General features: G+C 56.8%; 11 protein-coding genes across 11 annotated transcripts; 6 read left to right on the top strand and 5 right to left on the bottom strand.

Moving 5' to 3' along the window:
- The first annotated feature begins 130 nt into the window (after positions 1-130).
- On the top strand, positions 131-1,443 carry B0T15DRAFT_536969 (uncharacterized protein). Its single transcript, XM_062869585.1, has 2 exons — positions 131-232; positions 297-1,443. Exons 1-2 carry the CDS (start codon positions 207-209, stop codon positions 1,369-1,371), a joined length of 1,101 nt encoding a protein of 366 aa, XP_062720352.1. The 5' UTR covers positions 131-206; the 3' UTR covers positions 1,372-1,443.
- B0T15DRAFT_558388 (uncharacterized protein) lies at positions 1,425-3,782 on the bottom strand (the record flags this gene model as incomplete). The annotated part of the gene is made up of 4 exons (XM_062870469.1): positions 1,425-2,067; positions 2,122-3,275; positions 3,386-3,591; positions 3,722-3,782. The coding sequence occupies 4 exons, from the start codon at positions 3,780-3,782 to the stop codon at positions 1,665-1,667; spliced, it is 1,824 nt and encodes a 607-aa protein (XP_062720351.1). The 3' UTR covers positions 1,425-1,664.
- A 614-nt stretch (positions 3,783-4,396) lies between these two features.
- On the bottom strand, positions 4,397-6,494 carry B0T15DRAFT_536962 (uncharacterized protein). Its single transcript, XM_062869584.1, has 4 exons — positions 6,112-6,494; positions 6,003-6,051; positions 5,867-5,944; positions 4,397-5,804 (listed from the first exon to the last, which is right to left on the bottom strand). Exons 2-4 carry the CDS (start codon positions 6,034-6,036, stop codon positions 4,783-4,785), a joined length of 1,134 nt encoding a protein of 377 aa, XP_062720350.1. The 5' UTR covers positions 6,037-6,051; positions 6,112-6,494; the 3' UTR covers positions 4,397-4,782.
- Positions 6,495-7,178: 684 nt separating this feature from the next.
- Positions 7,179-9,459, top strand: B0T15DRAFT_400285 (uncharacterized protein; the record flags this gene model as incomplete). Its single annotated transcript, XM_062865050.1, has 2 exons — positions 7,179-7,256; positions 7,315-9,459. 2 exons carry the CDS (start codon positions 7,179-7,181, stop codon positions 9,457-9,459), a joined length of 2,223 nt encoding a protein of 740 aa, XP_062720349.1.
- Positions 9,460-10,294: 835 nt separating this feature from the next.
- On the bottom strand, positions 10,295-11,535 carry B0T15DRAFT_246192 (uncharacterized protein). The gene is made up of 2 exons (XM_062863126.1): positions 11,187-11,535; positions 10,295-11,119 (listed from the first exon to the last, which is right to left on the bottom strand). The coding sequence occupies exons 1-2, from the start codon at positions 11,310-11,312 to the stop codon at positions 10,379-10,381; spliced, it is 867 nt and encodes a 288-aa protein (XP_062720348.1). The 5' UTR covers positions 11,313-11,535; the 3' UTR covers positions 10,295-10,378.
- A 2,603-nt stretch (positions 11,536-14,138) lies between these two features.
- On the bottom strand, positions 14,139-17,329 carry B0T15DRAFT_486127 (armadillo-type protein; the record flags this gene model as incomplete). The annotated part of the gene is made up of 3 exons (XM_062866336.1): positions 14,139-15,125; positions 15,198-16,978; positions 17,035-17,329. The coding sequence occupies 3 exons, from the start codon at positions 17,327-17,329 to the stop codon at positions 14,139-14,141; spliced, it is 3,063 nt and encodes a 1,020-aa protein (XP_062720347.1).
- A 1,738-nt stretch (positions 17,330-19,067) lies between these two features.
- Positions 19,068-20,637, top strand: B0T15DRAFT_246057 (cyclin-domain-containing protein). The gene is made up of 2 exons (XM_062863124.1): positions 19,068-19,911; positions 19,976-20,637. The coding sequence occupies exons 1-2, from the start codon at positions 19,214-19,216 to the stop codon at positions 20,448-20,450; spliced, it is 1,173 nt and encodes a 390-aa protein (XP_062720346.1). The 5' UTR covers positions 19,068-19,213; the 3' UTR covers positions 20,451-20,637.
- Positions 20,638-21,044: 407 nt separating this feature from the next.
- Positions 21,045-21,757, top strand: B0T15DRAFT_495019 (uncharacterized protein; the record flags this gene model as incomplete). The annotated part of the gene is made up of 2 exons (XM_062867074.1): positions 21,045-21,601; positions 21,694-21,757. 2 exons carry the CDS (start codon positions 21,045-21,047, stop codon positions 21,755-21,757), a joined length of 621 nt encoding a protein of 206 aa, XP_062720345.1.
- Positions 21,758-22,054: 297 nt separating this feature from the next.
- B0T15DRAFT_245998 (histone H2A.Z-specific chaperone CHZ1) lies at positions 22,055-22,972 on the top strand. The gene is made up of 3 exons (XM_062863123.1): positions 22,055-22,534; positions 22,599-22,611; positions 22,671-22,972. Exons 1-3 carry the CDS (start codon positions 22,352-22,354, stop codon positions 22,838-22,840), a joined length of 366 nt encoding a protein of 121 aa, XP_062720344.1. The 5' UTR covers positions 22,055-22,351; the 3' UTR covers positions 22,841-22,972.
- A 481-nt stretch (positions 22,973-23,453) lies between these two features.
- Positions 23,454-24,994, top strand: B0T15DRAFT_437047 (uncharacterized protein). The gene is made up of 4 exons (XM_062865841.1): positions 23,454-23,767; positions 24,041-24,274; positions 24,397-24,490; positions 24,565-24,994. Exons 1-4 carry the CDS (start codon positions 23,757-23,759, stop codon positions 24,769-24,771), a joined length of 546 nt encoding a protein of 181 aa, XP_062720343.1. The 5' UTR covers positions 23,454-23,756; the 3' UTR covers positions 24,772-24,994.
- A 2-nt stretch (positions 24,995-24,996) lies between these two features.
- On the bottom strand, positions 24,997-26,709 carry B0T15DRAFT_418711 (Apc15p protein-domain-containing protein). Its single transcript, XM_062865514.1, has 2 exons — positions 26,413-26,709; positions 24,997-26,329 (listed from the first exon to the last, which is right to left on the bottom strand). The coding sequence occupies exons 1-2, from the start codon at positions 26,446-26,448 to the stop codon at positions 25,136-25,138; spliced, it is 1,230 nt and encodes a 409-aa protein (XP_062720342.1). The 5' UTR covers positions 26,449-26,709; the 3' UTR covers positions 24,997-25,135.
- Positions 26,710-26,771: the final 62 nt, after the last annotated feature.

Raw genomic sequence — 26,771 nt, 5'->3', positions numbered from 1 at the left:
TTCGGTGCAAAATTTATATTGTTAGCCTACCACGAGGCTGACAAGCGACTGGAGCCTGGGTGGGCCCCGCTTTCTAAAGCCCCACAGAGTCCCAATATCCATCCCTGCGAGCTTTCAGCCTCGTCTACCAAATTGCGCCTTTGGGCGTCGACGAGCTCCTATTCTGATCTTCAACAGAGGAGCCGCCCTGGAGGCAGCAACAACACATGAGAATGGCGATACCGTGGGGGACGTAAGTTCTTTTTCCCAACTGGCAATACAGTCACCTAAGCTTCGTATCTAACGGACATCGTCAGCATCAAGTCCCTCCTCATCTTCTTCGGTCCGCTCCTCCTCCCCAAAGCAATAGGCTACTACCGCACCGTCCGCGCGGCGCCGCAAATCCACGGGCTCAAAGTCCGACCCCTCCCATCACATCTCTACCGCTCCCTCGGCATCCTACTCACCGTATCCGCCGTCTTCCTCCTGCGCACCCTCCCCATCCTCTCGCCCGAGAACGTCTTCCGCGCAACACAGTCCCGCCTGCAGATCCCCGCCGACGTGCTCTTCACGCGGCTGGCCACCCTCCGCCCGCAGAACCGCCTCACGCCGCAGGACCTCGCCTTGCGCGCCAAGTTCGCCTCGCTCGAGTCACGCCTGCTCTACCTCCAGTTCGGCCCGGACGTGCTGGCGACCTGCCCCTTCTGCGCCTCCGACGACCCGCGCTCCTACCTGTACTACGCGCTTCCGGACCTGGCCGCGCCGCACCTGTTCAACCTGGTGGTGATTGCGCTGGCGACGTCGGCGCTGCTGACGCGCGGCGACCGGGGCGCCGTGGGCTGGCGCACGCCCGCCACGCTGGCCGCGGTCGCGATCGCCTTCGTGGATGTGTATCTCGTCGCGACGTACAACTACAACGCGAATGCGAAGGCGCTGAGGCTGCCGGAGCTGGATCACTTCTTCTGGACGGTGCGCGCGACGCGGTATGTGGCGCTGGCGTGCCTGGATGCCGGGCTCGCGCTGATGCTGTATCTGGGCGGGACGCAGCGGGCGTTTGTGACGCCGCCGAGTGCTGCCGAGCGGGTGGAGGGTGTGGTGCGTGCGCTGGCGGGCACGAAAGGGAAGGTCAATGCTGCCGGGGTGGTTAAGAACACGGTGCTGAGGGACGAGGAGTTGAGGGGCCGGAGTAATGCGTACTGGGCACATGAGGTGCGGCTGATGAGGGAAATGATGGAGGAGAGGGAGGTTGTTGAGGGGGTGAATGATGCGCTGCAGAATAGGATCGACATCGGCGGGATAGAGAGGGATGCTGAGGCATATGCAAAAGCGGTATTGATGGCGCCTGCGAAGGGAGCCACAGGGACTGCTGTGGGAGAGGAGGTTGTGGGCTGACAGATTCTTGATTACTTGTGTCTAGACATGGCCGTCCATATCTCTAGAAACATGCTCAATTTGGAAACCGTCATTGTTTGTCTCAGTATCCCTGCTTTGTAGAGCGTGTCGACCGCTTAACAGTGTGTTTATTCTAGCCAAACAACCCGCTGCTCACAAACGCCGCCGCGATTTCTTTCGCTGTTTAGATACAGTAATGGGCAGATTCCAAGGGTAACATAACACCTTTACCCTTGTACTCACAGTAGCCCCATCATACACGTCCCCGGTCCTGGGTATCACATTAACTCTAGTTAGGTATGGCCCCTGGTATCAGGCCTGCCCCCTCCAGTCGCGACACTGGACATGCTATCCTTTCTAGATGGCCCGCCCGCGGCCTCATCGACGCTCTGCTCCAGAAAGCTAGCCCACAGGTCCGCAAGCGATTCTTTCCCACTGGTCGTTGACAGCGGCGTTGGCTCAGAAAAGAAGTCGCTGTTGAGTGCGGGTGAGCTTGGCGTCCGGTGGAACGGGGAAGTCGGCAGCCGGAGGGTGTTGCCGCTCGTCGAGGAGGTGCCTGGCCTTGCGAGACCCGCCTTCTCGCGCTGCTCGTCGTTCCAACTCAGCAGGTTGGCCATGACTTGGAGGATCTGGAATCGCTTGGGGTCGGAGCGGTCAAGGGAGAGGAACTGGAGAAGGTGGTTCGTCACGAGTTGTCTGGAGCGGGGTCAGTAGCTGTCGTGGCCGTAGCTCAGGATAATGGCGGCTTACTTGTCAATTGTCTCTTCGGGCTTTGTCTTCTTGATGTATTTGAGGGCCTTTGTAAGATGATCGTTCAGCACGATCGCTTCATGCCGTAGCTTGCCGATCAGCAAGTTCTTTTCCTTCACCTCCTTCTCGAATGGCGCCGTCCGTTCGAGCTCTGTTGACAGTGCTGTCTTGGCCGTTTCGGCGGCCGCTGCCCTGGCGTCCGCCTCCTCCGCGCGCTTCTTAAGCGCCTGCACCTGTTCCTCCGTCGACTCGACCATCTCACGCAGCTCTTTCTTCCGCGTCTCCTGGAGCTCCTGCAGTGCCCGCTGGAGACGGTCGACGGCTTGCGACTGGGCATCCCGGTCGGAATCCGCCCTCTCGTACGCCTCACGAGCGCTGCTCACCTGCTCTTCCAGGTCAGACACTTTATCCGCCAGGCTCTCACGCAACGAGCGCTCCTCCATGGCAATCACTTCCCACTCGCCCATGGCGGCAGTCGTCGACTCCAGCTCGCTCTTGAGGTGCTGCACCTGCCGTGCTATGTCCTCCTTCTCCTTCAGCCAGTTCTGTTGCGACAGGTTGCTCCTGCTGCGCAAGCTGGCCAGCTCGCGCCCTTGCTCCTGCACTTCATTCTTCAAGCGATCGGCCTCCTCCTCGCGCGCGGCCACCGTCCGTTGCAGCTCTTCGTTCTGCACCTCAAGCTCCTCAACGCGGTCCTTGGCTTCCTCCAGCTCAGCCTTGTCCCGCTTCAGACGGTCACCGAGGGTCTCCTTGATCTTCTCGACGCGGCCTAGCAATGTTTGATACTGTGTTTCGGCGTGCTCCTTGGCCGCCTCGCTCTCATCCAAGTCGGCCCGCAATTGTGTGATCTCCTGCGCGTGGGCCTCCTGTATGCTCTCGAGCTGCTTCCGCAGCTGTTCCACCTCGAGCCGCAGGGCCTCATGGTCTTCTGCCATGGCTTCTAACTTGGCGCTCGCCGCCCCTGATATGATCTTGGCTGGTGAGTATCCGTTTGCGCCAGCATGGCCGTTGACGGCAGGCTTCGAATGGTTCGCGGCAGCCGCTGGCGGGCCCTCCTCCGCCTCCGTATCCGCTTCTTCTGTGTCGGGACCGCCCGGTCCTGCTCCCGGCTTCTCTGACGCGGCGTCTTGGCCTGGTGGCGGAGCTGGTGCGTTCTATGTACATCGTGGAAGTCAGAACCATGAAACTGAAAACAACTTGCAAAGAGACAAATGTGGACTCAAGGAAGAACAACGCGGGCGAGTTATGAGATGGCCAAGCATACCAGGTCCCGTGCATCTAACTCTTCTGACACTTCCTCTTCCGGAGCGCCCTCAGCGCCATCGTCTTCTCCGTTGATGTCCGTCTCAGGCACAGGGGGGTTTTGCACACCAGAGGCACCGTTGGTGTGGTTGCCGCCAGCAGGGCCGTTCTTGTTGCTCTTTCTTTTCTTATTTCCCTTCTTTCTGCTGTTGGGGACGACGGCGGGGCCTGCTCATTACCGCGACGCATCATTTCCCATTAGCGCAAATGCACATAACGAGGAAGCCAAGGGTGGTGATGTGGCCTGGACCGCCTTGCGCCTGCCCCTTGTGCCTGTGAATGCCCCCTCAAAGCCCACTTTGAGACGTACCTATGCTTGCTGATTGGACGGAATTGGTGGGCGCGGCGGAAGAAGACATAGTTCGGAGGCAATCTGGCGGTGCTGTTGCGGGCGTCGTGGCTGGTGAGGACACGAATGGTTCATAGGATAACGAACGGGCGGGCCGCCTGTCTTGTCTCGATGTTGTTCGTGAGAGTGCCTCCGTAGCACAACGGATTCACAAAGTTGGATGGACGGACACTCCCGCGCCCACTCACTAACATCCCGGACCAAGTTCCTGCGTCTCGTATTCCCGGCGTCAAACTGTCGCTCTTGTTTCGCCGAGTTTCTGTCGCAAGATTGTTGAGAAATGGTCGAGATAGTCTTCCAGTGTGCTGCCTTCCGGCAGCAGAATTCCAAATACACTAAGGAAACGAGGCTTGATTACCGCTGTTCTGGGGTAGGTGGAAGACACATGCTTTGAATTGCCAGTAAATGATGTACATGTACGGAGTACTGTGCGGCATGTGCCTGAGGCCATCCACTCACTCAGCCGCCACGCCTTTGCAGCTTTAGTATCGGCGGCTCCAGGAGATTGGTAGTGGTCTACAGTAATCTATCTGTCAGTTGCTGTTTACAGCTGTACAAGCACGTAGCAGCCCACCAACTGTCTGGTTTCGGAACGCCAACATCATTCCTGGCGACCCGAGCGAGCAACCAAATGCACCATGACGATCTGCAAAAAATCAAAGGATTACATAATCAGAGTAGGCCACGGACCAGCCAAGCAATTTAAACTTCGATTTCTTGGTCCAGTTTTGAATTTTCCCCTTCACAACACATCTTCGCCCAATTTTTGATAATGGATCTGCCATTGCAACTGGCAAACCGCTGGCTTTTTCACAAGCGGGCAGAAGTAAATTAGCTGTTTCGCGCTTTATAATCCTGACAACTCTCTGGGCGCGAGCTCTACTATTCCAAGAGTCTGTCAGGTTCGCTTGGTGCGTACATTTCAACAATACGCAGTACGCTGCATTTGTAGGCTCTGCACGCTGCAGAACAGTGGGTATCGAATGGCAGCTTCGAGACTGTGATCCCTCTCATGACTTCGTCTTCTTGCCTTTCTTGCCCTTCTTTTTCTGAGGGGTTGCCTCTTCCTTAGCCTCCACCGCTTCCGGCGCGGCAGCTTGCTGCTCTTCCTTCGGCTCGGTTTCCTCGGCAGCAGGCGCAGCCTCGATCGCCTTCGGAGCCTCGTCTGTACCGTTCTCCAGCATCGGCTTTGCCTCGGCAGCCTTGAGCTGGGGAGGCTCAAACTCGTAGCCCATTGCCTTCAGCTTCTCCGCCCTCGCAGCCCGCCGTTGCTCCTCCTTGGAGATTTTGACTTGCCACTGTGACTCGGAAAGAGGCCGCTCGAGCTGCCTCCCGGCCATCTTGTTCCAAGGGACCACCTTGAAACGCCGGTTGGCGCCCTTGAACAGGTTCGGGTGTACCTGGCTTGGCGGGACGACTTTAGCGGTGAGGATATGGCCGAACAAGAGGTACTTGTCCATTGTGCGGGCGGCAATATCGGCCACCTCGGCGTCAGCAAACTCGATGAACGCCCGGTGTTTGCTCGCGCCGGTCTTCTTGTTCCGCACAACCCTGAGCCTTGTAATCTCACCAAATTGGCCAAAGTAGGACCGCAGTTCGTGCTCGTAGAAACCGTGGGGAATCCTTGCCAGGTACATGACGCCCGGCTTCTCGCTGCCGCCGGAGGGCTTCGTCGACTTCTTCGCCTTGGGAATTTTCCCCACATCTTGGCCCTCCTTGTACGTGCTGACCTGGTTCGCCGGCTCCTCTTCATCACTGCTGTCGAGAGCCTCAACGAGCGCCGTGGTGTCGTCGTCAACCTCCTCTTCCACCATATCAGACTGGGTCTCCTCAGTTTGCTGCTTCTCCGGCTCCGCAACCTTCTTGGATTTTTGGGAGGCGGCCTTGGCATTTGGCGACTGCTTTTCCTTCTTCAGTGCTGACTTCTTAGGAGCGGCCTTGTCTTCCAACGCGGCAGCGGCCTTCTTGTTGGCAGCGACATCCTTGAACGACTTCTGCTTTTTGACGGCAACTGGGGATGCATCCTCGGGAGCTGTAGCGAGAGCATCTGTTAATGCGGCACAGAATATTCCCAACTCGAAGGTTTAGACCAACCTTTGCGCTTTTCAACCTTTGGCGTGGCCTTTGCCACTTTTGCCTTCTTGGTGACGGCCTCGGGCCCTGCGACAGCAGCTAAATAATGGTCAATTCCCTTTGTAACGCCTGAAATCCAGTGGAGTTTGTTACTAACGCTTTGCCTTCCTCTTGCGAAGCTCTGGCGCCATTGTGTATAATTGTTCCTACACGTCGGATGTAAGGTAACTAAGGTAGGTGGCTGTTCTTTCTCTGCAGCGCCTTACCTGTGCTGGGGAAATTTTCTGGTTTCTGCCCACGCGCACTGGGGCGGTGAGCCCACGCCAACTTGAAGGCCCCACCCACTAATACCCACGCGGCACGCGCCAAGGGCGACGGGAACTCGACAGTGACCCTGGCATGCCTGGGTCTACACAGTATACATAGGTACACAGTACTCAGGGACGGTATGAGGACAGTAAGAAAGGAAGCAAGCTACCTTAGTTGGAACTGTTCGACATCGGTTCCCTTCGAACGAAGATGCTTTTTGAGGTACGGAGGTAGTGTCGAGTGTAGGCGTTCCATCTCACTAAATGGCGGGGCACTTTTTGAGCCACTGACAGGTATTCCAGGTTATTGACCGCTTTTGCCTTGTCTGCTTGTCTCCACCCACGATGGGCAAGGCGGAACTTAATGCTCTTGGGCTCTTCCCCGCGCAAAACGAACTGGCATTTCGACGCCGTACCAGTGGTGAGGTTTTGGTTAGACATGTAAGGCGGAGCGGAAGCCGTGTCAACGCAGCTGGGCTGAGTGCCGTTGATTGGGCTCAGGTTCCTTAGCATCGGAGACACCCCCGGCATGCAATCTCAGGTGTGGCTGCACAACCGTGCCAGATCAGGCGGATATCTGCGCATGCTTCCTGTTTCATCCAAACCTGTGCCTTCTCGAAGGAATAAGATCTCGTCGCCTCAACCCGGTTCTCCCTCGGACACCTATCACCAACTTACGAATTCCAGCTGTTAAACCACCTAACCTCCTCGTCAGACTTGTCCCATCTTCAGTGCAGTGTTCAGATTTGGCTTGACGGGCCCAGCAACTGATGAAGGTTTCGAGAAGTACCTTTAGCTGCCTATCACCTAACTCGCACTCTTGTGCATGGTCCTCGGTGTATGGGTAGACGCTTGCCATGACACGCGTGTCTGCTGCAGCTCAGCCTCGCAGACGCTCCACACATTGAAAACAAAACCCCAGGGATACATACCCACATGCGGGTGTTGGGCACGCCTAATTGCGAAACTCCTCAATACCAAGATCCGACACGGGACTCGTGACTGGGCTAGTGTTTGCCTCAAGGATGGCGGACGAGCCGAAGAAAAAGGGCTTCTGGAACCTGCTGCGCAGCAAGAGTCTAGCAGCCAAGGGCGGGAAACTGGTATGATATGCGCGCGGTCCTCGCATACATGAAATAGCTGACTAACCCACAGGCGAAGAACCCGTTGAGGAGAGTAAGCGAAGGTGATGTGACCGACCACAGGGGAAGACCTGACGGACCGGGAGAGGTTCCGCCGCGCCGCCGTAGGCCGAGGCGGACCGACTCGAACGCTGTCAAGGGCAAGGGCCGCGAGGATGTACACGGCTCACCCTACGACTTCGGTCCCTTGACGGAATGGCCCCCCTCGGGCATGTCGAGTAGCGAAGAGCTGAACTTGGGCCCGGCCATGCAGCTCATCTCCAGAGGCGTGCCTGCCTTCAAGGGTTACAAGCGGCCAATTCCCCATGCCTCGGACCATTACTATGCGCTGTTCGCGACCGCTGCTGGGAATCGTGGTGACGAAACGGACGCCGCGAACCAACACGACTCCATGACGCAGCTCATGACAGTACGTCTAGCCGAATCAGGGCCGGCCGCCTACCCGTGGGAGACGCTAGAGCAACCTAGCTACGCGTTCTGCTTTGGCAAGCGCCCGGGCACCATCACCCTCAACCACTGGGTGTCGCTCGCGAGTGTGGTGCCGCCCGCTATCGACCTTCGCGATCCAGGGGTGGCGCCGCGCAAGATCGGACTTGAGGGCATCTTTGCGCGTTTGAAAGAACTGGACAGGGGCCTGGAGGATGATGACGAGGATTTGATGTACAGGAATCTCTACAAGCGGCTCCTGAACGACCCGGACAAGAGGCTCAGTCCGCACAAGACGCTGGATAAACAGATCATGGATCTGATTATGGTGCTTTCGCGACCGGACTGGATAGATTTCACCGTCCCGAAGAACCAGGTGGTCACGAAGTTCATCTTTGACACGAGTCCGGCCAACAACCAGACCTACCATAAGTTCTTCCACCAGCTCCTCCTCAGCTTGGAACTGGAACTGCGAATCCAGTCCAGGCACCACATGACTGAAGCGAAGGAGAAGCTCCTAACCCAGATACCACCGAGGATACAATGGAATCTGGCGCTCGCGCGCAGGTGGCACGACAATATCCGCGTCGAGGAATATGGCGAAGCTGCCGAGCAGGTCCAGCTGCGGTACAAACTCAAAAGGCGGCAGGTCAAAATGCTTAAGCGCTTCGCACAGATGATGAAGTGGCCGAACCTCGCCGAAACGCTGGCGGCGCTCAAACGGCGCGACGCCAACTCGACACTCGACCTGGTCAGCTCGCATGCCATGGCCTTCTTCAGCGGGCTCGTCCTCCCCGGCCCAACCTTCCCCTTCCTCATGATGAACTCGCTCATCGACATCGACCCTGACAAAGCCACGGACGACCTGACCCTCCTCACTCACCAACACCCGAGCTGTGGCTTCCAATACCGCAACAGCTACACCTACTGGACCGCGACCTCCATCGTAGGCAAAGTCCTCGCGCCCACGTGTCGATCTCTCGCCGGCTGGGTCGGCCCTGCGCGTCCCACCGTCGACCTCGGGCGCAACCAAATCGCCCGCATCCGGGCGCGCCGGCCGCCGAACCGGGTCACGCAAGAAGACATCCGCTCTATGAGCGAGCGCTCCGACCCGCTCGGCCCGCCGACCCAGGTCTTCCCGGTGAAGGAATACTCTCTCGTAGCCCCCGACCGCGACGACGACGCCTACCTAGCCGACCTCGTGCGCATCGAGCTGCTCAGCCTCCGCCCTTGCTCCGACCACCACCGGGGCCCGACGCCCTCCTCCCCGTCCTCGGGGCCCTCCTCCGCGCCGCGGTACTACGACGCATCCATCCAGTTCGCCATCGATGGCGTCTCGTGGCCGCTGCGTCTCACGTTCGACGTGTCCTTCGTCTCGGCTTGGCCCTGCTCCGACGGACCGCACCCGCTGTTCTTCGACTATGTCTACACGCCGGTGAAGGCGGACCAGCTGGTCAAGGTCAGGGACTGGAACGGGGCGGCGTATGGGACACAGCAGGACAGGCACGCGGGCAGTCGCCGGTCGCTCCCTATTATCAGCCCCCCCCCTGCCGCCAACGGGGTTGGTGCGCTAGGCGGGACGGGCGTGTCGAGCCCGAGTACGCTGAGCGGCGGCGACGAGGAGAGGGTGCTGGTCGTCGAGGCGTTTGGGGTGCCGGATAATGAGGTGCTGGCGAGAGCGTGGTGTGCGCACTGGGGGCTGAGCGCGGTTGTGGCGGATCTGGGGAGGACTTGGTGAGTTATTTTTCTACTAACCTCCTCCCCCCCTCCCTGTTGTTTACCTACACATTATGGTAGGAGTGAGCGAGTGCTAATGGGATTTGGATTGGTCCTGCCAGCATGGCGTGTGCGATTCGCGAGGCGTATGCGGCGACGATGACGGTGGTCATTCTCGTTGACGATGAGCAGGATCGGGGAGACGATTATTGAATTGGGTTGGCGGCGGTACTTGTGAACACTATCATAGTACTTTCTGGCGCTGGAGGCGATGGTGGTGCACGCACAGCATCACGTTTTGCGTTGCATTTCTGACTGCGGCAATGAGGCATGGTCTGAATCATCCCGCCGACATGAATGGGATAAGATGCTCCTGGAACGGGAAAAGGTAGAATCTAGGAATAGAACCGGCGGTCCCCGAAACTGATCCCACTCGGTCAAAGTTGGTGGGGTGATGCTGGCTTCAAATGATTCAATACCCAAGGTTGTACCATAATATCAGATTCAAATCTCTCGGTGGTCACCTAATTTGACCGTGGCTAATCTCTCAATCTCTTCTTGCACAATCATGTCCAATGGCCTTGACGAGATCGGTAGATGATGAGTTCAATGATATATTTCAGGAGGGTATATATATGCATTTCCTAACCCCAAAGATTGATTGGCTGTGTCATGAGTGTGTGAATTATACATTATCATCACCGAAAACAAATCCTTCCGTCTATCCCTTATAGCGAGCGTGGGTATCTTCAAAACAAAAGGCTCAAGGTGCATTCCACCGTCAAATCCTCCAATTTTTCGTTTCTGCGTTTTGCTTGGATTCTGCGGAACGGAGGGGGAGAATTGAAGAACCACAGGAATCGGGCCTCACCCCCTTCTCCAAACTCGTTCTTTCTCACCCCTTCAGATCCGTTTTGACTGATCATGTTGGGCACAGCTCTTTACACAGCGGGAGCAGCGGTAGCAGCCGGCGTAGCAGTCGTGTTCTTCTCGGGGAAGGTTCCGGCGTGGTGAGGGACACGGCCGTACTGGGTGAAGGCGATGTTCAGGCGGTTGTAGTCCCAGCGGCGGGACAGTACGACGATGCCATAGGCGACGCCGCACAGCAGCAGCACATCGAGGATGCCGAACCAGATGAAGCTCGCGACAACGCCGATGCGGTTGCCGCCGTCACTCAGGCCCCAGGCAATGGGGTAGAGCAGCCACAGGAAGTTGACGTAGCCGGCAAGGGCAAAGTAGTCGCCCTTGATGCCGACGCGGGTGGCGGTCTTCAGGCCGGTCTGCAGGGTCGACAGCGCCAGGAAGATGTGGGCCAGCAGACCGAAGGCGAAGAAGCCCCACTTGTAGTTGGACGGCGTGTAGGCGGCCACGAGGTAGCTGATGATCCACACCCACGACAGCGCGACGTTGAAGAAGATGGTGGCCCAGGAGACGCCGCTCAGGACGCCCAGCGCGATGATGATGGCGGGGAAGGCGACGACCCAGAAGACGTACTTGGCCCAGAAGATCTGGCGGAGGACACCCGAGTGGCCGACCTGGTTGACCTGCCGGACCGTGTCCCAGGCAAGATCGGACGCCATGGCATAGTAGGCGACCAGGCCGGTCAGGAAGGCGATGATGAACAGGTAGTGGAAGAAGCGCTCGCCGGCACGGGCACGGAACTTCAGGGCATAGAGGGCAAGCTGGAGCACGGCGATGCGATTAGTCCAAAGCGACCGACACTCCGGCGCGTAGGCGGTCATGACTTACAGCAGAAAAGCCAAAGATGGCGGTGACGGTAAACAGCCAGTTGGAGCCATTGGTCGTCAGGTACTGGTCACCCGCCGGCGGATGAGTCCTCAGGGCGTCGTTGCGAGGGTAAAGTAGGGCTACCATGGCGGCTACCAGATCAGACTGTCCTCTGCGGTCTCGCTTGGGGTATTGTACAAGAGTTGAGTTTTGAGGTGTGTGATGTGTGAGATCGGCGCTGGATGTCTGAGCAATTGTGGGCAGATGTTGGCTGTCTGGCCACGAGGAGGGGAAGGGGGGAAGCGGTGCGTCTTATAGCCGTGTCACACACAGCTCAGGGCCCGGATGATGTCTTCGATCTCTCTCTCCTCTCTCCAAAGAGCGCAGCTGCCAGCCCTACCTCGCTCGGAGCAGCGAACGAAGAATCTGGAACTCCGAGGAGCCCGGCCGGGAAGCTCTGTCATCGACAATGAGCGATCTGGAGCCCATCGGGAGTGCCTGACTGGAACACTAAGCGAAACCACCCAAGAGCAGACAGAAACCTGTTTCTGATTTGCCATCGTGCTGTGGTAGCGACAAGCGCCCTGCAACAACATGCCGATAGAGTCCAAAATCACTCGATCACTCGATCACGCCCCTCACGGCCCTCGCGGTTTGCTGCATCACAGCAATGCACCCTTCCCGCTGCAACCCGGTAGCTTCGGGATATCGACATGCCCCGCGGTTCCGTGGTCTCCCGGCTGTGTGATGTCTTACAAACTCAAAATACAAACACGGTTTAGCCTCGAGTTGTGTAGTGTAAGCAACAAACATGGCGAACCCCAACAAAGTCCCAAACGGCACCGACACCAAACAAGCGCACGCCAGACCTATTGGCTTCTTCCAGCCATGATCGCCATCGAAGGGAGAAGTCAATGCAAGGCGTGTCTCTGCGTCTGCAGTTTGCACTTCTTCATGCACAAGGCGTATCGATTGGCTTCCGGCACCCTCACCCAGCTAGCAAAAGTGGATCATGACATCGGCATCCGTGTGGAGCCAATGGCCGGCTCCGGGCCGATGCTTGGCATCATTGCGGGAGAAATCACCACATGACGGAGCAGTGACGATTGCTGATCGGGATGGGATTAGTGTACCACAGTACACTAGCTCGATAGGACTCACAGATGAGGAAGATAGGGACGGATCGACCGGAAGCATCGGATGGCCATTGGCCGGAAGTAGCAGCACATGACGGCAGGACTGGCGATGAATAGGGATGTGATTCGACGGCCGAAGGAAAATTTGGCCATCAGATGCCACGCCTTTTTCGCGGAAACGAATCGAAAAGTTTTCACACTTGCAGTAGACCGCAGCCAAATCACGACAGGAAGGAACGCTTCACAGACGGCTCACCTTACATGTAGTGTATTAGTGCCATGGGTGCAACAGAAGTTCATTGCAGCCCAAATAGGCACCACACAGCAGCGGCAAACCGCATTAGCACATCTTCGCGTCCGCAATCATTCACTGATTCCGGATGGCTTCATTTCTCGATAGATTGATTGCATTGACTGCTCATATCATAGCCGTCATCACGCATTCAACCTAGCCCTCGCTAATGCCGGCACATGGAAGTGACGTTCAATGGTGAGAGCCGCGCCGATCACAGGCGGTGGGGCAGACAGGGATCTAGATGCATGCCGTCCCACTCACCACGCCACCAACACATCGGCTTTTTGGAGCTCGAAGCTTCTAGCCAGATGCACCTCTCGAGCCACAAGAGCATGGGTAGCTCCCGAGCTGTGTCATTGGTTGAGCTTCAAAGTATTGCACAGCACGACAACCCTCGGAGCCCATTCTCCAATGTGATGTTCAGAGACGATCATGTCCTTGAGCACCTTCCTGTCGAGGTTTCAGTACAACTACACTCATGCGGGGGCAGCTGCCTACCTCAGCAACGCTCAGTTGGGTCACCACTTCGTGCTTTGGTCGCGCTTTCGGCATTGTGCAGCTCTGCACGAGCTCTGCCAGTCCAGATGAGTGTTGGGCAGTAGTAGTGTATCGGGTTCCGACCCAGGTCCGGGATCCGAGAACATGCATGAAACGACCTGAGCCGGGCATGACGTGACTTGAGCCTTAAGACACGCTACCTCTTCTCCCCTCAACTCCTTCTTCGCCTTACCACTAGTATCACACACGTGATACGCTAATAAATTGGGCTGTAGCCACTCCCGTGAATCACAAAGTCCGCGTGACTCAGCCCGACTCAGTTTAGGAAATACATCCCGTCCATTCCAGCTAGAAGCCGAGTATATCCGCGAAAATCTGTCCCCCATCTCGGCAGTCATGAGGGCACTACTAGTATGTGCAGTGAGGTTGATCGTTCCTTTTCTGGTGCTAACTTGGGCCGAGACCGACGGAGCGGACGTTTCCCACAGCTTCACAGAGGATAACATCTAGGTACTTCATAAACTATATTAAAACCCGAGCTTAAGCTACTGGTATTATACCCCAGTAAGATATAATGACTACAGTAGCTGCTTAAAACACTGGCACGAAAACACGTATTTGTATGCACCGTATATACTGAGCCGTAGGAGCCTCCCTTTCAGCAATTTGACCTGACCAAACCAAAACCATTCAAAATGAGTTCCATACTTCTGCTGCATGTGCTATGTGACGCCCGTCCTCCCAGTCCAAATACCGGCTCGCGCCATAGAGTGTGAGAATACCTGAATACCCCGTTCCCTGTCCCGTCGTTGCAGTGCTGTAGCTGCAACCATAAAACCATCGTACTTTGTATTGCCTTGCGAGCTCATGTGGCCTCGCGCGGGCGTTCGCCCTTTCCCCAACAACTACAACACCAATGAGGATCTCGACGATCCGACGATCCCGACAGACCTGGCCCCGGTCCCGGTCCCCTCACCTGGGCTCCTACCCTCTCCTCGTCCGGTCGACCCCCCTCACACGCCGACTGTAGTGTACAGAGCGTAACTACGAAGTAGGCGTCTTCATCTGCGCCACCGCAGCCTTCGCCCGCTGCCGGACATCCAGATCGGCATCCCCTTGCTCAAGCCCCTCCAACTTGGCCAAGAAGCCCAGCCGCTCCAACTCCAGCGCCCTCTGCGCGGAAGGGCCCCTCTCCCCGTCACTCTCCACAGTGCTCAGGTTCATAAACAGCTGGCACAGCGCCTTGCGGACCCCGATGTCCTTACTATTCATATGCGCGCTCAGCAGCTTGAGTAGCTCCGTCTGCGCCACGACTAGCTGGCGGTGCCGCGGCAGGCCCGCCGCGATGTGCGCGAGGATATACGCCAGGTTCTCGACGATGCGCGCCTGCGGGTACAGCACGAGGGTGTCGCGCCCGCGGCTGAGGCGGCGGCTGAAGGCGCCGACAACGCGGACCTTGAGCTTGTCGGCCAGGATACCGAAGAGGCGGTCCTGCCCCAGCTCGGTGAAGAGGTAGTCGACCATGTCGGTCTGGCTGGACAGGTTGGGGAGTGCGATCAGGTTGCGAACGAAGCCGAGGCCTTGCTCTTGTATAGCGAGACTGTCGTTGCGGGCTTTGCGTTGCGGGTTGAGCTCCGCGTCGCGAAGCGCTGAGAGTTTGATGGATGTCTGCTGCAGCCGCGGTGAGATTGTTCGCTGGGCAATCCGGCTCAGGGCGGGCCAGGTCCAGGATCCGTGCGTGTCGTCTTCGTAGCGGGCCTCAGCCGTGCTTATGTCTTCGCCGTCACCTGCGTCGGTGGCCCGTCGTTCCGATCGCCCTTGCACGTGCAATGCTTCTTCTTCGGATGTGTCATCGCTTATGAGCTGGACGAGCCAGCCAGGTTCGAGCTCTTCGAGACATTGCTTCCTGCGGGTGTTGTCCAGGTCCATTACCAAGTGCTTGAGCGCCCATAACGCGTTGAGTCTCAAGCCAGGATTGAGCGAGTGCGCGTGTTCGCACAGGGTCCTGACAATTCCAGCCTCGAGAAGAGGCTATTCAGCCCGTGTTAATATGCATGCCACTTTGCAGTAGGCACTGGGACATCCAATGGAATCGAGACTCACCTCCACCATGGGGCTGCAGTTTGTCACCAGGTTGATGATCGCGCTCAAGGCGGCAATCTGGACCTCAGCATCTGGATGCCGGGCAAGCTCGTTGATACGCACCCCGACGTCATGATCCTGTAGAGTCGTCCGCAAAATGCTCGGTGATCGTCCCAGTGCCCTTACTACATGGCAGGCTGCGATGATAACTGTATTTGGATTGTGACTGCCAGGCGAAGTTGCGCCGCCCGTTCCGTCCTCCGTGGCCCTCTCTGTCGTCGGTTTCTCCTTGGCGTTAATGGACTTCTTCAGAGACGGCGATAGATACTCCACTACGTATGCCATGACCCCCTCCTTGACAAGCGCCTGCCGGTAGTCGTTGCTGAGCGTGGCCATTCCCGCCACAAGCTTTAGCGAGTTCTCCCTCATTTTTATGGTATGAGCATAGGCCGGAGTTTGGCCGGCAGGCCCGACTCGGCACGTAGGCGGACCGTCCTGGGTGCCGGTCCCTCGATTGGGCGTAGGTGACCACGGCCGCGGAGGTGACTGTACTGGCGGCGACTCGTACGAGTCTTTCAGGATCTTTGCCACCGTCTTGATTATGCCGCAATCATGGGCGGCCTTTTGCAGTGTCTCGCTCTCTCCAACAAGGCGAGCCAAGACCTCGGGCACCTTCTCCTGAATAGCCCAGCGCCTGGCGATCTCCGGCTCGACGATCGCCGCGTGTTGAACAGAGCTCCGGACCTCCTGGTCGTTTTCCCTCATCATTCGGCAGAGGAGCGGGACAACGAGCACGGCCAGTGCCTGTTCCCGCTCTGGAGTGGCGAAACCTGCCTTGAACAACGATGTCAGAAGGGACGCGGCCATGACTCTCTCGAGGCCGTCTGTCGACCGGATGAGATGAATCAGCCACGGAATAAGAGGGCTCTCTGGCTCGTCAGCGTCGCCGTCCTCTCCAGAAGCACCATCGAATCGACTCGATTCCCAGCCCGTGAACTTGAAGGTGGAAGATCGCGTGCTCGAGGCAAGGTTGTCGCGCGATAAGGAGACGCCCAAGGGCGGATACTCGGCAAAGCGACCCGACTGAGATCTGGTTGTTGGCACAGCGATGGCCGGAAGCAGATAGTCCATCGCTCCGGGGTTCCTGGCGCGAGTATTGCCAAAGCCGCTCATCTCGAGCGCATTCCAGGCGGCCTTTGATTCCGAAGCAAGAGGCACAAACTCGGCTGAGGGGAAGATGGCCATGATTGCTGGGGAACACAACAAAAGACATGAGCAAAACCGCGAGTTCGCGATGATAGTTGACAGTGCCTCGAGAACCAGCGCAAGATCGGCGCCAGGAGGGGCAGGATCTGGTATTTCGAACGTCAGACCGTCGCTCTGCGCTAGTATCTCGGCTCTCGGCACAACTTCCCCCCTGGCTACGACGAAGCTCGCAAGCATCGTAGCGAGCGAATCCAAGATACCCGAATCGGCCAGCGCCTTTCGATGGTGGGCACATTTACACAACTGACTTATTAGCCTGGCTATCAAGCGCTTCTGCTCTTGTACCGTAGCGTCTGTCCTTTCGTCGTAAAGAATACAGCGTAGTTGGTCAAGCGTGCGAGGAGCGAATATGACTTCTGATAGACCGCTCGTACCGTCCGCCGCGGTAGGTGCGAGGCGGGCGGAGGCCGTGATGTTGTGCAGGACCCGTAGTGCGGCTAATACAACCTGGGGAGGATTATAATCAGGAGATATTGCCGGTATGATGGCCGGGACCACGCCGGCAGCATGGAGAGCGCCAAGGAATGCGGCGCCAGCTGGCCCAGGTTAGTATACGACATCGGCTTTGAAGTCGGGGCCAGGGCGGACTCACCGTATGCAAAGCTGGCAAGAAGTTGGAGAGACAGCAGCCGCACCACTTCACCTTCTCCCAGCGGCCCAGACTGCCCTGCTCCACTGCGTTCTTTGCCGCTCAACCTTGGTGACTGGACATTGTTTTCTAGGAATTTGACGAGAAGCTCCAAGATGCCATTTTGCACCCACCACTCCTTCCGCCGGTCATGGCCGATTATTTCATCCCTTATCGCTCGAAGGGAGGCAGCTTGCTCCGAAAAACTCCTCGCAACTCTGATTTGCGAGAGAACTGCCGGGCTCTGCACCAGAGCCATGGCACCAAACTGCGGATCTCGTCGGGCTGCGGGCGAGCCGCTCGTTGAAAGGAGGTTCTGTCTATCTACGGTGGATCGATGTGTGCGGCGATGATCGATTTGGGCGTTTGAACAGAGCTCGAGGAGAGAGTTGTTGAACGCTTGAAGATGGACCGTGGACGACTACCGAGTGGCGCTTCGATATTTGCCTCCTGCCGATTCCCTAATACAGAGCGGTACCGCTCGCTTTTATTTGGGAACAGGAATTCGTGTGCCAGTCCGGGAGCCGTTCTTCACTGAGCAGCATTTGAGAAATCGATGCAGTGCAGGATGGCCGATGTTAAAGTGATGCAGCAGTTCAATGACTGCGGATATAGCCGACGCGAGCTACTAGTACTTGTGGGGGTCCGAGCGTTTTCCAACCGATGGACCACCACCGTCACGATTCACCACCACCACCACCACCACTGACGATACTCCCTAACAAAACCCATCCATCAACCGCACCGACCACGCTACCAACAATCTCGCTCACGTCATTGAGCACAATTTGTTTAGAGGAGGCCATCGGATGAAAAACGCTCGGACCCTCAAGTACTATAGGACAACCACCTTTACCTACGAGGTAGTTTACCTTGGGTATCTGTCCGTAGGTACGCAGTGTATGTAGCTAATTGAGCCCACTGGATGACGATTTGTATGAGAATCGCTGGCCATTGATTTCACTGATCGGACATGAGTGTTATTCTCTTGTATGTATACTACTACCCCTGCCTGTGTTGCTTTCCTACCTACACGAGAGCTTAAGCCGCGCTTCCTAATGCTTCAACCTCAGACAAGGATGGCAGAAGTCTACGGATTACCAGGAAACAAGAATGGAGAGGTTCTCGACCCCATACCATCGACCATTACTTGGCACGTGGACAGCTGATGGAAGATGACAGCTAGGTGTGTAAAACTTCCCCGGTTTTGACTTCAACTGCCATTTCCAGACACCGAACTTCTGATTGAATTGGCACTTTGACAGCTCTATGAAGGACACGCCCAATGACCTGCACTCTTACCTCGACTCCAAGTAATCTACATAATAAGTGCCCGGGAAGTTGTCCCTTTCTCAACAACAAAGAAGCGTGCCAGAGCACCACATGGCCTTCAATTCCCTGTTGTCACCGCCCATGCCCTGATCTTGCTGTGTCGTGGTGCCAAGCCCGCCTCTTTGCGTCGAGACCCCGGCACTGTGCCAATCACGGGCCGGCACTAGACCTGGATGGCTCCCGGCGAGTCGGTGTCCCTCGCATGGCAACGTGATCTGTGGAGTGGGTTCAGCTATCGCACTCAATTGCTCATTGGGCGCTCATTGAGGAAGAAAAGGCACACATCGACGTGCTACCAACCCTTACGAGAGCTGCGCGAGAGATATATATCTGATAAGTGTGCTCCTGATGTGGACACTATTTACCCTCACTGTCCATCATCCCTATTGCCCGAAAGAGGCCACCTCGGGATTTACCGCAACGAACACCGCTCCTGTGACCTGTCCCGCTGGCACGAAGAACCTGGAAGGCATCTTACGTCGGGACATCAATACCACAGCCGGTATCCGATTACTTAGGGTTTCGAGCCTGCGTCGTGCCAGCGCAAATCGATCTTCTGTCCGGGCATGTGCACGACTTGGGAACTGCCAATTCCCCGAGAAAGAGGTGACAGGGTGCTGGTGTTGTTGAAATTTCGAACTTGGGCTGGTTCCGGACACCGAGAAGGAGCGCGGTCAGTGCCCAGTGCTCTGTGGGCCGATCTCGCGCATGCCCCACCGTCCCGGACTGGGCTTGCCGCACAAGACTTCTCGGGTTCAACTTCTCACTCGCGCATTGCCTGCGCTTCGCGGGAGGAGGAAATGAGGTTGGGATGATGTTGGCACGGTCTTCTCCCGTTCCCGCCAGTCCAGCCAATGCATCGCCTCGAAGTAGCCTTCACAGCTTCCACTATGCACCAGGCCCCTCGCCGAGATACGCTTCTCCCAGGATTCCGGCGGTCGCCAAGTCTCGCCGGCCGTCTACCTCGCCTGCAGCCGCAATAACCTCGTCCGCAGCACCGCAACAAAAACGATATGTAGCCGTCGACGCTGCGACCCAGTACTCGCCTATGGAGCCTATGGATTACGCCACCGGCGCATTGCTCCCGCGAGTACCACCGACCGGTAAAGCCGACCAGCACGAGTCCAAGGCACAAAAAGCAATGGCCGCCCCCGAGGAGCGGCCCGCCGTTGTCGCGCGGTCGCCGGCGAAGCCCTCTAAAACGGCGCCTGCCGGTTCGAAGCAGCGCATGGATTCTCCGTCCCTGACTGCCTCTCCGTCTAAGAGAAGAAATTCTCAAGGGCCCGGTAGCAGCACGAGCGGATTGGCGCCCGATACGTTACAAAACCCCTCAACGATATCAAAACGGGCCAAGCCCGAAACCGCGCCCCCGAAAGTCCTACCGTTGCGATACGAATACTGTCCGGTAGAGGACATGGTCGTCCTTATCGCGCATATGCTAGGAGAGCTCATCGAGACGAACGATACGCTCGCCCTCAAGTCGGGCCACCTCACCCGCTTCCATTCCCGGTGCGTCTCTTTCGAGTGTTTTGTTTCCGTTGACCCATGTGCAGAAGAACTGACCGAAGTCCAGAACTGCCCCCGGGATATCAGTACTCGATTACCTTCACCGCCTCGCGAAGCACGCGACTCTAACCCCGCCCCTCCTCCTCTCCATGGTCTACTACATTGACCGCTTATGCGCACTATACCCCGATTTCACCATCAACACCCTGACCGTGCACCGATTTCTCATTACCGCCGCTACGGTCGCGGCGAAAGGACTGTCCGATGCGTTCTGGAACAATTCAACTTACGCTAGAGTTGGGGGCGTCAAAGTGGCAGAGCTCAAACTACTGGAGCTCGAATTCTTGCACCGTGTTGACTGGAAAATTGTTCCCAACCCGGAAGTCTTGGTTGCATATTATTCTGGACTTGTTGAGAGATGCCCGGGCTACAGGCTCGAAGGGGCAGAGAACGAAGATTCTGACAGCAGCGATGCCGTGGAGGATAGCGACGAGCTCGATGAGGACGACGGCGTTGTGGAAGGCCAAGGGGAGGCATCTTGAAACAAGCCCACGGTCTGGGCCCTTGATGAATGCTGTGTCACATACAGGCGGGCCCGCGGCCGTCTGTTGGAGGAATAGAATTTACTTGGAACTATGAGAGACGATAAGAAAACTCTCGCTTGGAGCGCGCAATTAGCCGCGAATAGGCGGGGACATGTTTGGAATTACTTCGGCTTTCTGGTGTTGGGGAGAGAGACCTCAACATCGGGAAAAGCAGGATGGCTATGAGCTTGCTAGGGTTACAAGCTCGAGGTTATGTTAGGATCTATATGTATCATGTCTGGTTAGAGATACCATGGCAGTCAAGCGAATATATCTCCACCTAAAAAAACAACATCAGTTATGCTCATGTCGAGACCCGTTGCTGGATTTATCAGACTCCCTCGAAGACTGAATGAACCCTTCCGGATGATACTCCGGTCATTCCAGCGTCATATCGCACGGTGGGGTCGCGTCCACTCCCGATGTTGTGGGGGATGTTGCAATCGATAATGGGTGGGTCACCATGCCAAGAACTTGCAATACCACGATGTCCCAACGGCAGCCGCCAACAACAACGCCTCAGTATCCAGCCGCCGACCGCGGACAGCGAAGATGAGGTTTCCGACAGTGCTTTCGGCCTTCCTAGCGGCGGTCCTCGCCAGCGCGGCAGAGTCGACAAGCCGTACCACGTCCATCTACATCCAGCCGCTCACTTCCGCCGAAACCGAACCGACCCCGTCCCTTCTCGTTGAGCTAGCCGTCCCGGATCTTCACCCATTATCAACAACAACAGAAGACTCGGAAGAGACATCGGAAGTCTTATCTTACGAGGCCCCCGACATAGACCCGTCAACAACTGAACTCGTCCGTATCGGCGTCTACGACGCCGCCTCGCAGCGCTGGATCTCCTCGACTTCGGTGGCATCGGTCGAGAACTTCGCCAAAGGCTACGCGCCGCGCTTCGTGCTCTCGCTGGACGCTGACGGCAACTACATCGGCGTGCTCTGCCGCGGTGTGGCGATCGATGCGGGCCAGACGAGGGACTTTGGCCCGCAGGCTGTGGTGGTGCGGACGACCCTGGGCGCGCAGCCGGTGCTGGGGAAGCCGGTCGTGCTGAGCCAGGATGGGAGAAAGGTGGTGGCGCCCGAGGAGAAGACCTTTTTGCAGAAGTACGTCGTGGGCGTTCCTCTCCTTCCCCTTCTACCCTACTCCTTGCGGTGATGTGTGAAGAACGGGTATTGATGCTGACATATTGCTACAGGTACTGGTGGGCGTTGGCGATCGGGGCATTTTTAATGCTTTCTGGAGGGGGAGAGCAGAAGTAATAGATTCAATCTGGCTCGGTCCTGTGTTTCGGCACGTCTCAATCATCGATCCTTGATATATCTATCCCGATGAGTGAAGGTGTTTCCTTTATTGCCTGTCTGGTAGGGTAGGTGCTTTGGCTCATTCTTCTGTCCAAATCCCCGTCATCCTGAGCCAGAAGCGGCCTCACATCTTTAAATTCTATGGAGCCGCCTGGTCCTTCTTTTGACGCTTACGGTTTCCCTGTCACTCTTTTTCATCAGCTTGTCAGCCGTTTGGTTGCGCTTGACACACCGTGGCTCGCAGCGGGATGTCTGTCAGCTGGTTGCCAGTGGTTACCGGCCGATCCACTTTGACCTCCCCAATGAGCCCCACAGAGCCAACACTGAGTTGGGAAGGCGCGCGCTGCAGCCCAGAGATTCGGAAGGCCTGTTTATTATCTGCCACCTTCCTGTTGTGTTTTACATTAACCATTACCTTTCCTCATCCCACCCTTCTCCAGTCAATCCTTCGCTCGAGAGTTTTCAAGACTTGGCAATTCGTGCTCAGAGCATCAAAACAAGCAACACGACAATCTCATACATTCTCTCGTGAGGTTCACTTCGATCGCAAACATGGCTGGCGAGAACGGAACGAACGACTCCATGGCCGTCACCAACCCTGAGAACGGCGCCGCGACCGCGACCGACCTCAAGGGTAAGGGCAAAGCTCCCGCGACCGAGGAGCCTGTTGAGGACACGTCTATGGCTGAGGACGACGACGATGACGATGACGAGGAGGACGACGATGTCCCCGAGGTAAGCCTCCCACAAGAGTCGCCCATCCCCTTCACAGTTCGGCGCTAACGTGATCTGTTCCTAGGAGGCCGAAGCTCGTATGTTTCTTGCCCTGCACTATCCCACGTGCATTGTTACGCGACTAACCGCTCCGCAGCTGATGAGGATAACATGGAGGAGATCGATCTTGACAACGTCATTGGACGTCGCACTCGCGGCAAGGTGATCGACTTCGCCAAGGCCGCGGCGGAGAATCCTGCCGACGATGATGAAGATGAAGATGACGAGGACTTCGAGGTTGAGGACGAGAAGATGGACGAGGATTAGGAGGACCCCGTCCAGCAGACCCCCGAGCTCCCCGAGGGCGCCATTCAGAAGCCCGCAGAGGCCCCGGTCCAAGCCCCCGCTGACACTACTGTGAGCGCTTGATACGACGATGGAATGGATACGATGTCATGAATGGATATGGCCAACCTCATTCATGCTGGATAGTTGAACTTTCAGCAGGGTCTGGTGGTAGCGAGCGGATCCAAATCGCTGCTTGTCCGCCTGCCTATAGTGATTGAGGGGCTCTTATTACTACCTGCGAGGATGCGCTCGCGGATGAAATTGACTTACGTACATGGGAATTTGCAGCTATCGTCGTCCGCTTGTGGTGCAGAGCACTTCTACTCGAGATTCTTGACTGTTTGCTCCCTTGCCGGGCAATTCATCAATGCACCATCCAGCTTTGCGTTGCGACCCTGGTACTCAAGCGACTTTCAGGCATGCCACCTCCATGTAGAAGCGCACAGCCCATTGATCGTGCGGTCCAAGCACTACAGTCCACTATGGAGGCGAGTGGTACAAGCTTGGGTTGTTGCGCCTAGCTACTGTACACTACTACAGCACTATAGCTGGGTCGCATCACTCAAGGGTCTGGCTCAAGCAGTGATTGGCACAGGATTCTTCGACGTGCAAACGGGGTTTGATTAAATTGAAGGCCAAACACAACAACGTCTGCCGCCCTAGCGTGCTGCCGGCATTGGCCAATCTCAATGGGGCAAATTGTGGCCACCTTGACTGGACAAAGGGTAGCAGGCTAGCAGCTAGCAACCGAGATGTTTGACTTTGTTCCACATCTCGACAACGCCGCAAAATATCGACGCCGTTGTAGATTCCGTTTCGAAGCTGTCTCCTAGATCGCCATGGAAGTTAAACAATTGCCGATATAACACTACCTCCTCTACGAAACGCGCACAACATGGCTTCGAGGTGAGTTCGTTTGGCTGCAGCTGCATTCAAACACCCGTCGCCGTGGATCGGATGAGACGGGACGCTCGACACTGAACCGAACCTTCCTGAGCCAACACGACACTCTATCGCGGCGCTCTCGTCGCGATATCTTTGCCCCTAAGCCGACAGCTCCGACACCACGATGCTCTGTTCCTTATCATACACAGCGATCCCATCGCAACCCTTCTCCCAACTGCAGCTTCCCTGTCAACAAAATGTAAACTACTAACAACGATGCTCATCACTTCTTAGATTCGGCCCCTCCTCCCTGCACCAGCGCGACTCGCGCAGCGACCTCTTCAAAGGCTACACAGGCGCCAGCGCCAGCAGGACACTCAGCACAAGTCCAAGTCGACACCTGGGTTCCGGCGGCTACGGATATGGCGGGTACCAGCCACCCAACGGCGCCAGCGGTAGCGGTAGCAGCCATCTAGGAACTGGGGTGACTGAGAGCAGGGGGTACAGGCCAGCGACGCCTAATCGGAAGTGCGTATTCGAGATCCCTTTGACCGTGCGCAGGGCAGGTCCTTTGAACGGGTTGGAGTGGATGCGGTTAAGAGCTGGCAAGAAAGAGCCAGGGCTGACTGGAACGAAACGAAACAAAACAGGGGCCAATACAGCGACGCGGTCCTAAACGAGCTGGAGAGCCAGAATGATGAGCAGGTGGAGGGGATTATGGGCAAGGTTAAGATGCTGAAGGATGTGAGTTGGCGCGTTTTCTTGCTTGGCGTCTCGCCGCCGAAAAAGGCAGTTGCTGATGTGTGCTTGGGACCCAGATGACGGTAGCCATTGGTGACGAGATTCGCGAGTCGTCTGCCTTGGCGGAGAAGATGAACGAGGGGTTTGATCAGACACGGCTGCGACTGGGCAGGACCATGAACAGGATGCTCGTCATGGCGGAGCGGACGGGCGTGGGCTGGAGGGTGTGGCTGGCCTTCTTCGCAGCCGTTATCCTCTTGTTCATCTATGTATGGTTGTTCTGAGCGGGCCAGAGCGAGGTATGGGCATTTCGTCTTGGTTAGATAATATCGCGTTGTCGGCCAAGGTAGGGCTTGGCCACGCAGGCGCTTGGAGTTTGGGAAGCATACATCCTTTGGGCTTGGTAACTGATGGAATGTTGGTGGCCCAATGTAGCCGCATGCATTCATGATGAAGAGGCTACCTAGTTTTGATACGAACGTTGTAATGCAGAACACGACCTTCCCTTTCTTTTGAACTCCGTTCTAGTCCCAGTCCTAACCGTGGTGGATAACAAATAACCTGCGCTGACGCCAATGCCTCCCAACAATACGGGTATCATGACTTTGGTGAACCGACATAACTCCCCCCCACCCGTTGTCCCATGCCTCAGTTTTCGTGATTAGCCCTTCGAATATGCGGGCTACTCCCCATGATGCTGCTGCCGTCTCTGGACAAGAAGCCGCTGATATCAAGGCTCGACCTCGCGCCCTGACTGCGCCGCAGACTACCCCTGGGGTGCAGCATCCGCGAACTGCGGGCGTAGCTGAGATCGTGACCATCGCCATCGCTACTGAGCGAGGCCTCGGAGTCGGTGTGCTCATAGCCACCGCTCAGTTCTGCCTCAGGGATGTCGTCGTCCAGGTTTGCGTCCATGTCCATGTCCGGGCCGGGCTCCACATCAGCCTCGGGATGTGCATTGCCGCTGAGGAGGTCGTCTTCGTCTAGCATTTGTGCTTGCTCCTCTTCGCCGATGTCTTCCTCTGCGCCGTAGAAATCCTCGCCGAGATGGTCGCTCTGCGAGTTCCCGCGTGCCATCATCTGGCGCATGCGATCCTCGGTAGCGCGTATGCTCGCGGTCTGGTTGGCCAATTCTCGTTGCTGCGCACGTCGCCGTTGTTGCATCTGGAGATGAGAGATCTCGTGCTCCTCCGTATCCTCCTCCTCTTCCTCTTCCTCCTCCTCCTCCTCCTCGTCATCATCTTCCTCGTCGCTGACTTCCTCCTCTTCCGCCTCCTCATCACTAGCTCCGTCATAGCCAAATCCGCCCTCGTCCGCATCCGGAATATCCTCGTCCAAATCCCTCGCCTCCTCCCCGTCCATCAGCATATCATCCTCCTCCCCCTCCATGCCTACATCCTCACCCATCGCCTCCGCAGCCGCCGCAGCCGCCGCTTCGGCCTCTGCCTGGGCTAATTCCTGAGCCAATCTCTCGCGTCGCATAGCCTCTTCGTGCTCCTCCTGTTCGCGTTGTTCCTCCCGCATCTGGAACAGCGTCTTGGAAACTCCGGGCGGCTTCAACCATGTGCTGCCGAAGTTGGACATTGCGGCGGCGCGGCGCTCCATCAGTATCTCTTCGGCGCGGAGCCGGCCCAGCGCGGAGCGCTCTATGATTTGGGCCGATGCCGAGGGGGCGTTGCTCGGGCGGGCTGTGGGGGTGGTGTTCGGGGCCGGGGTGTTCTGGGTCGGGTTCACGCTCGGTACGGTAGTATTAATGACATTGTCGTTCATAGAAGAAGGGTCAAAATGCGGGAGAGAAGTAAGATTCGGGTTGCGTGAAGAAGTGTACCAGAGGGAATGCGACTGCAGATGAGAGATTAGCGGTTGGTTCGGACGAGTGAGATAGCGTAGTTAAAGGGATCGTAGTTAAGGAATCCATAACTCACATCCCGCGGCATAAGATCTGGGAGGATTGAGAACATGGTCGCTTTGCTTGCTTTATTTCGGGATGTGACTCGGACTGGTGCGTTTCTCGGAATTTCAAAGCTTCAACGTTTTGCCATGAGAGAAGGCAAAACTCAGTACTCTTGCTTGCAAGTTAGAGAGTGATATATATGCCGACTGAGAGATGTCGCCATGACAACCAAGTAACTGCGCGCTCGTGGCCTCAACACGACTGACGCGCGCTTTTGAGGGCTCGTCAAAACGTCAGTCATTACCTTACTGTATACATAGTAGGTAGGAGGATGCGGCAATCATCACCGAGGAGAAGATCCGAGAAGTGTGGGTCCATCAATTTGCGTGA

This window comes from Chaetomium strumarium, assembly GCF_033439665.1.
Source record: "Chaetomium strumarium strain CBS 333.67 chromosome Unknown B0T15scaffold_5, whole genome shotgun sequence".
In the NCBI taxonomy this organism is placed as follows: Eukaryota; Fungi; Ascomycota; class Sordariomycetes; order Sordariales; family Chaetomiaceae; genus Chaetomium; species Chaetomium strumarium.
Note: the sequence above shows the minus strand (reverse complement) of the source record. Positions and strands in the feature narration are given on the sequence as shown.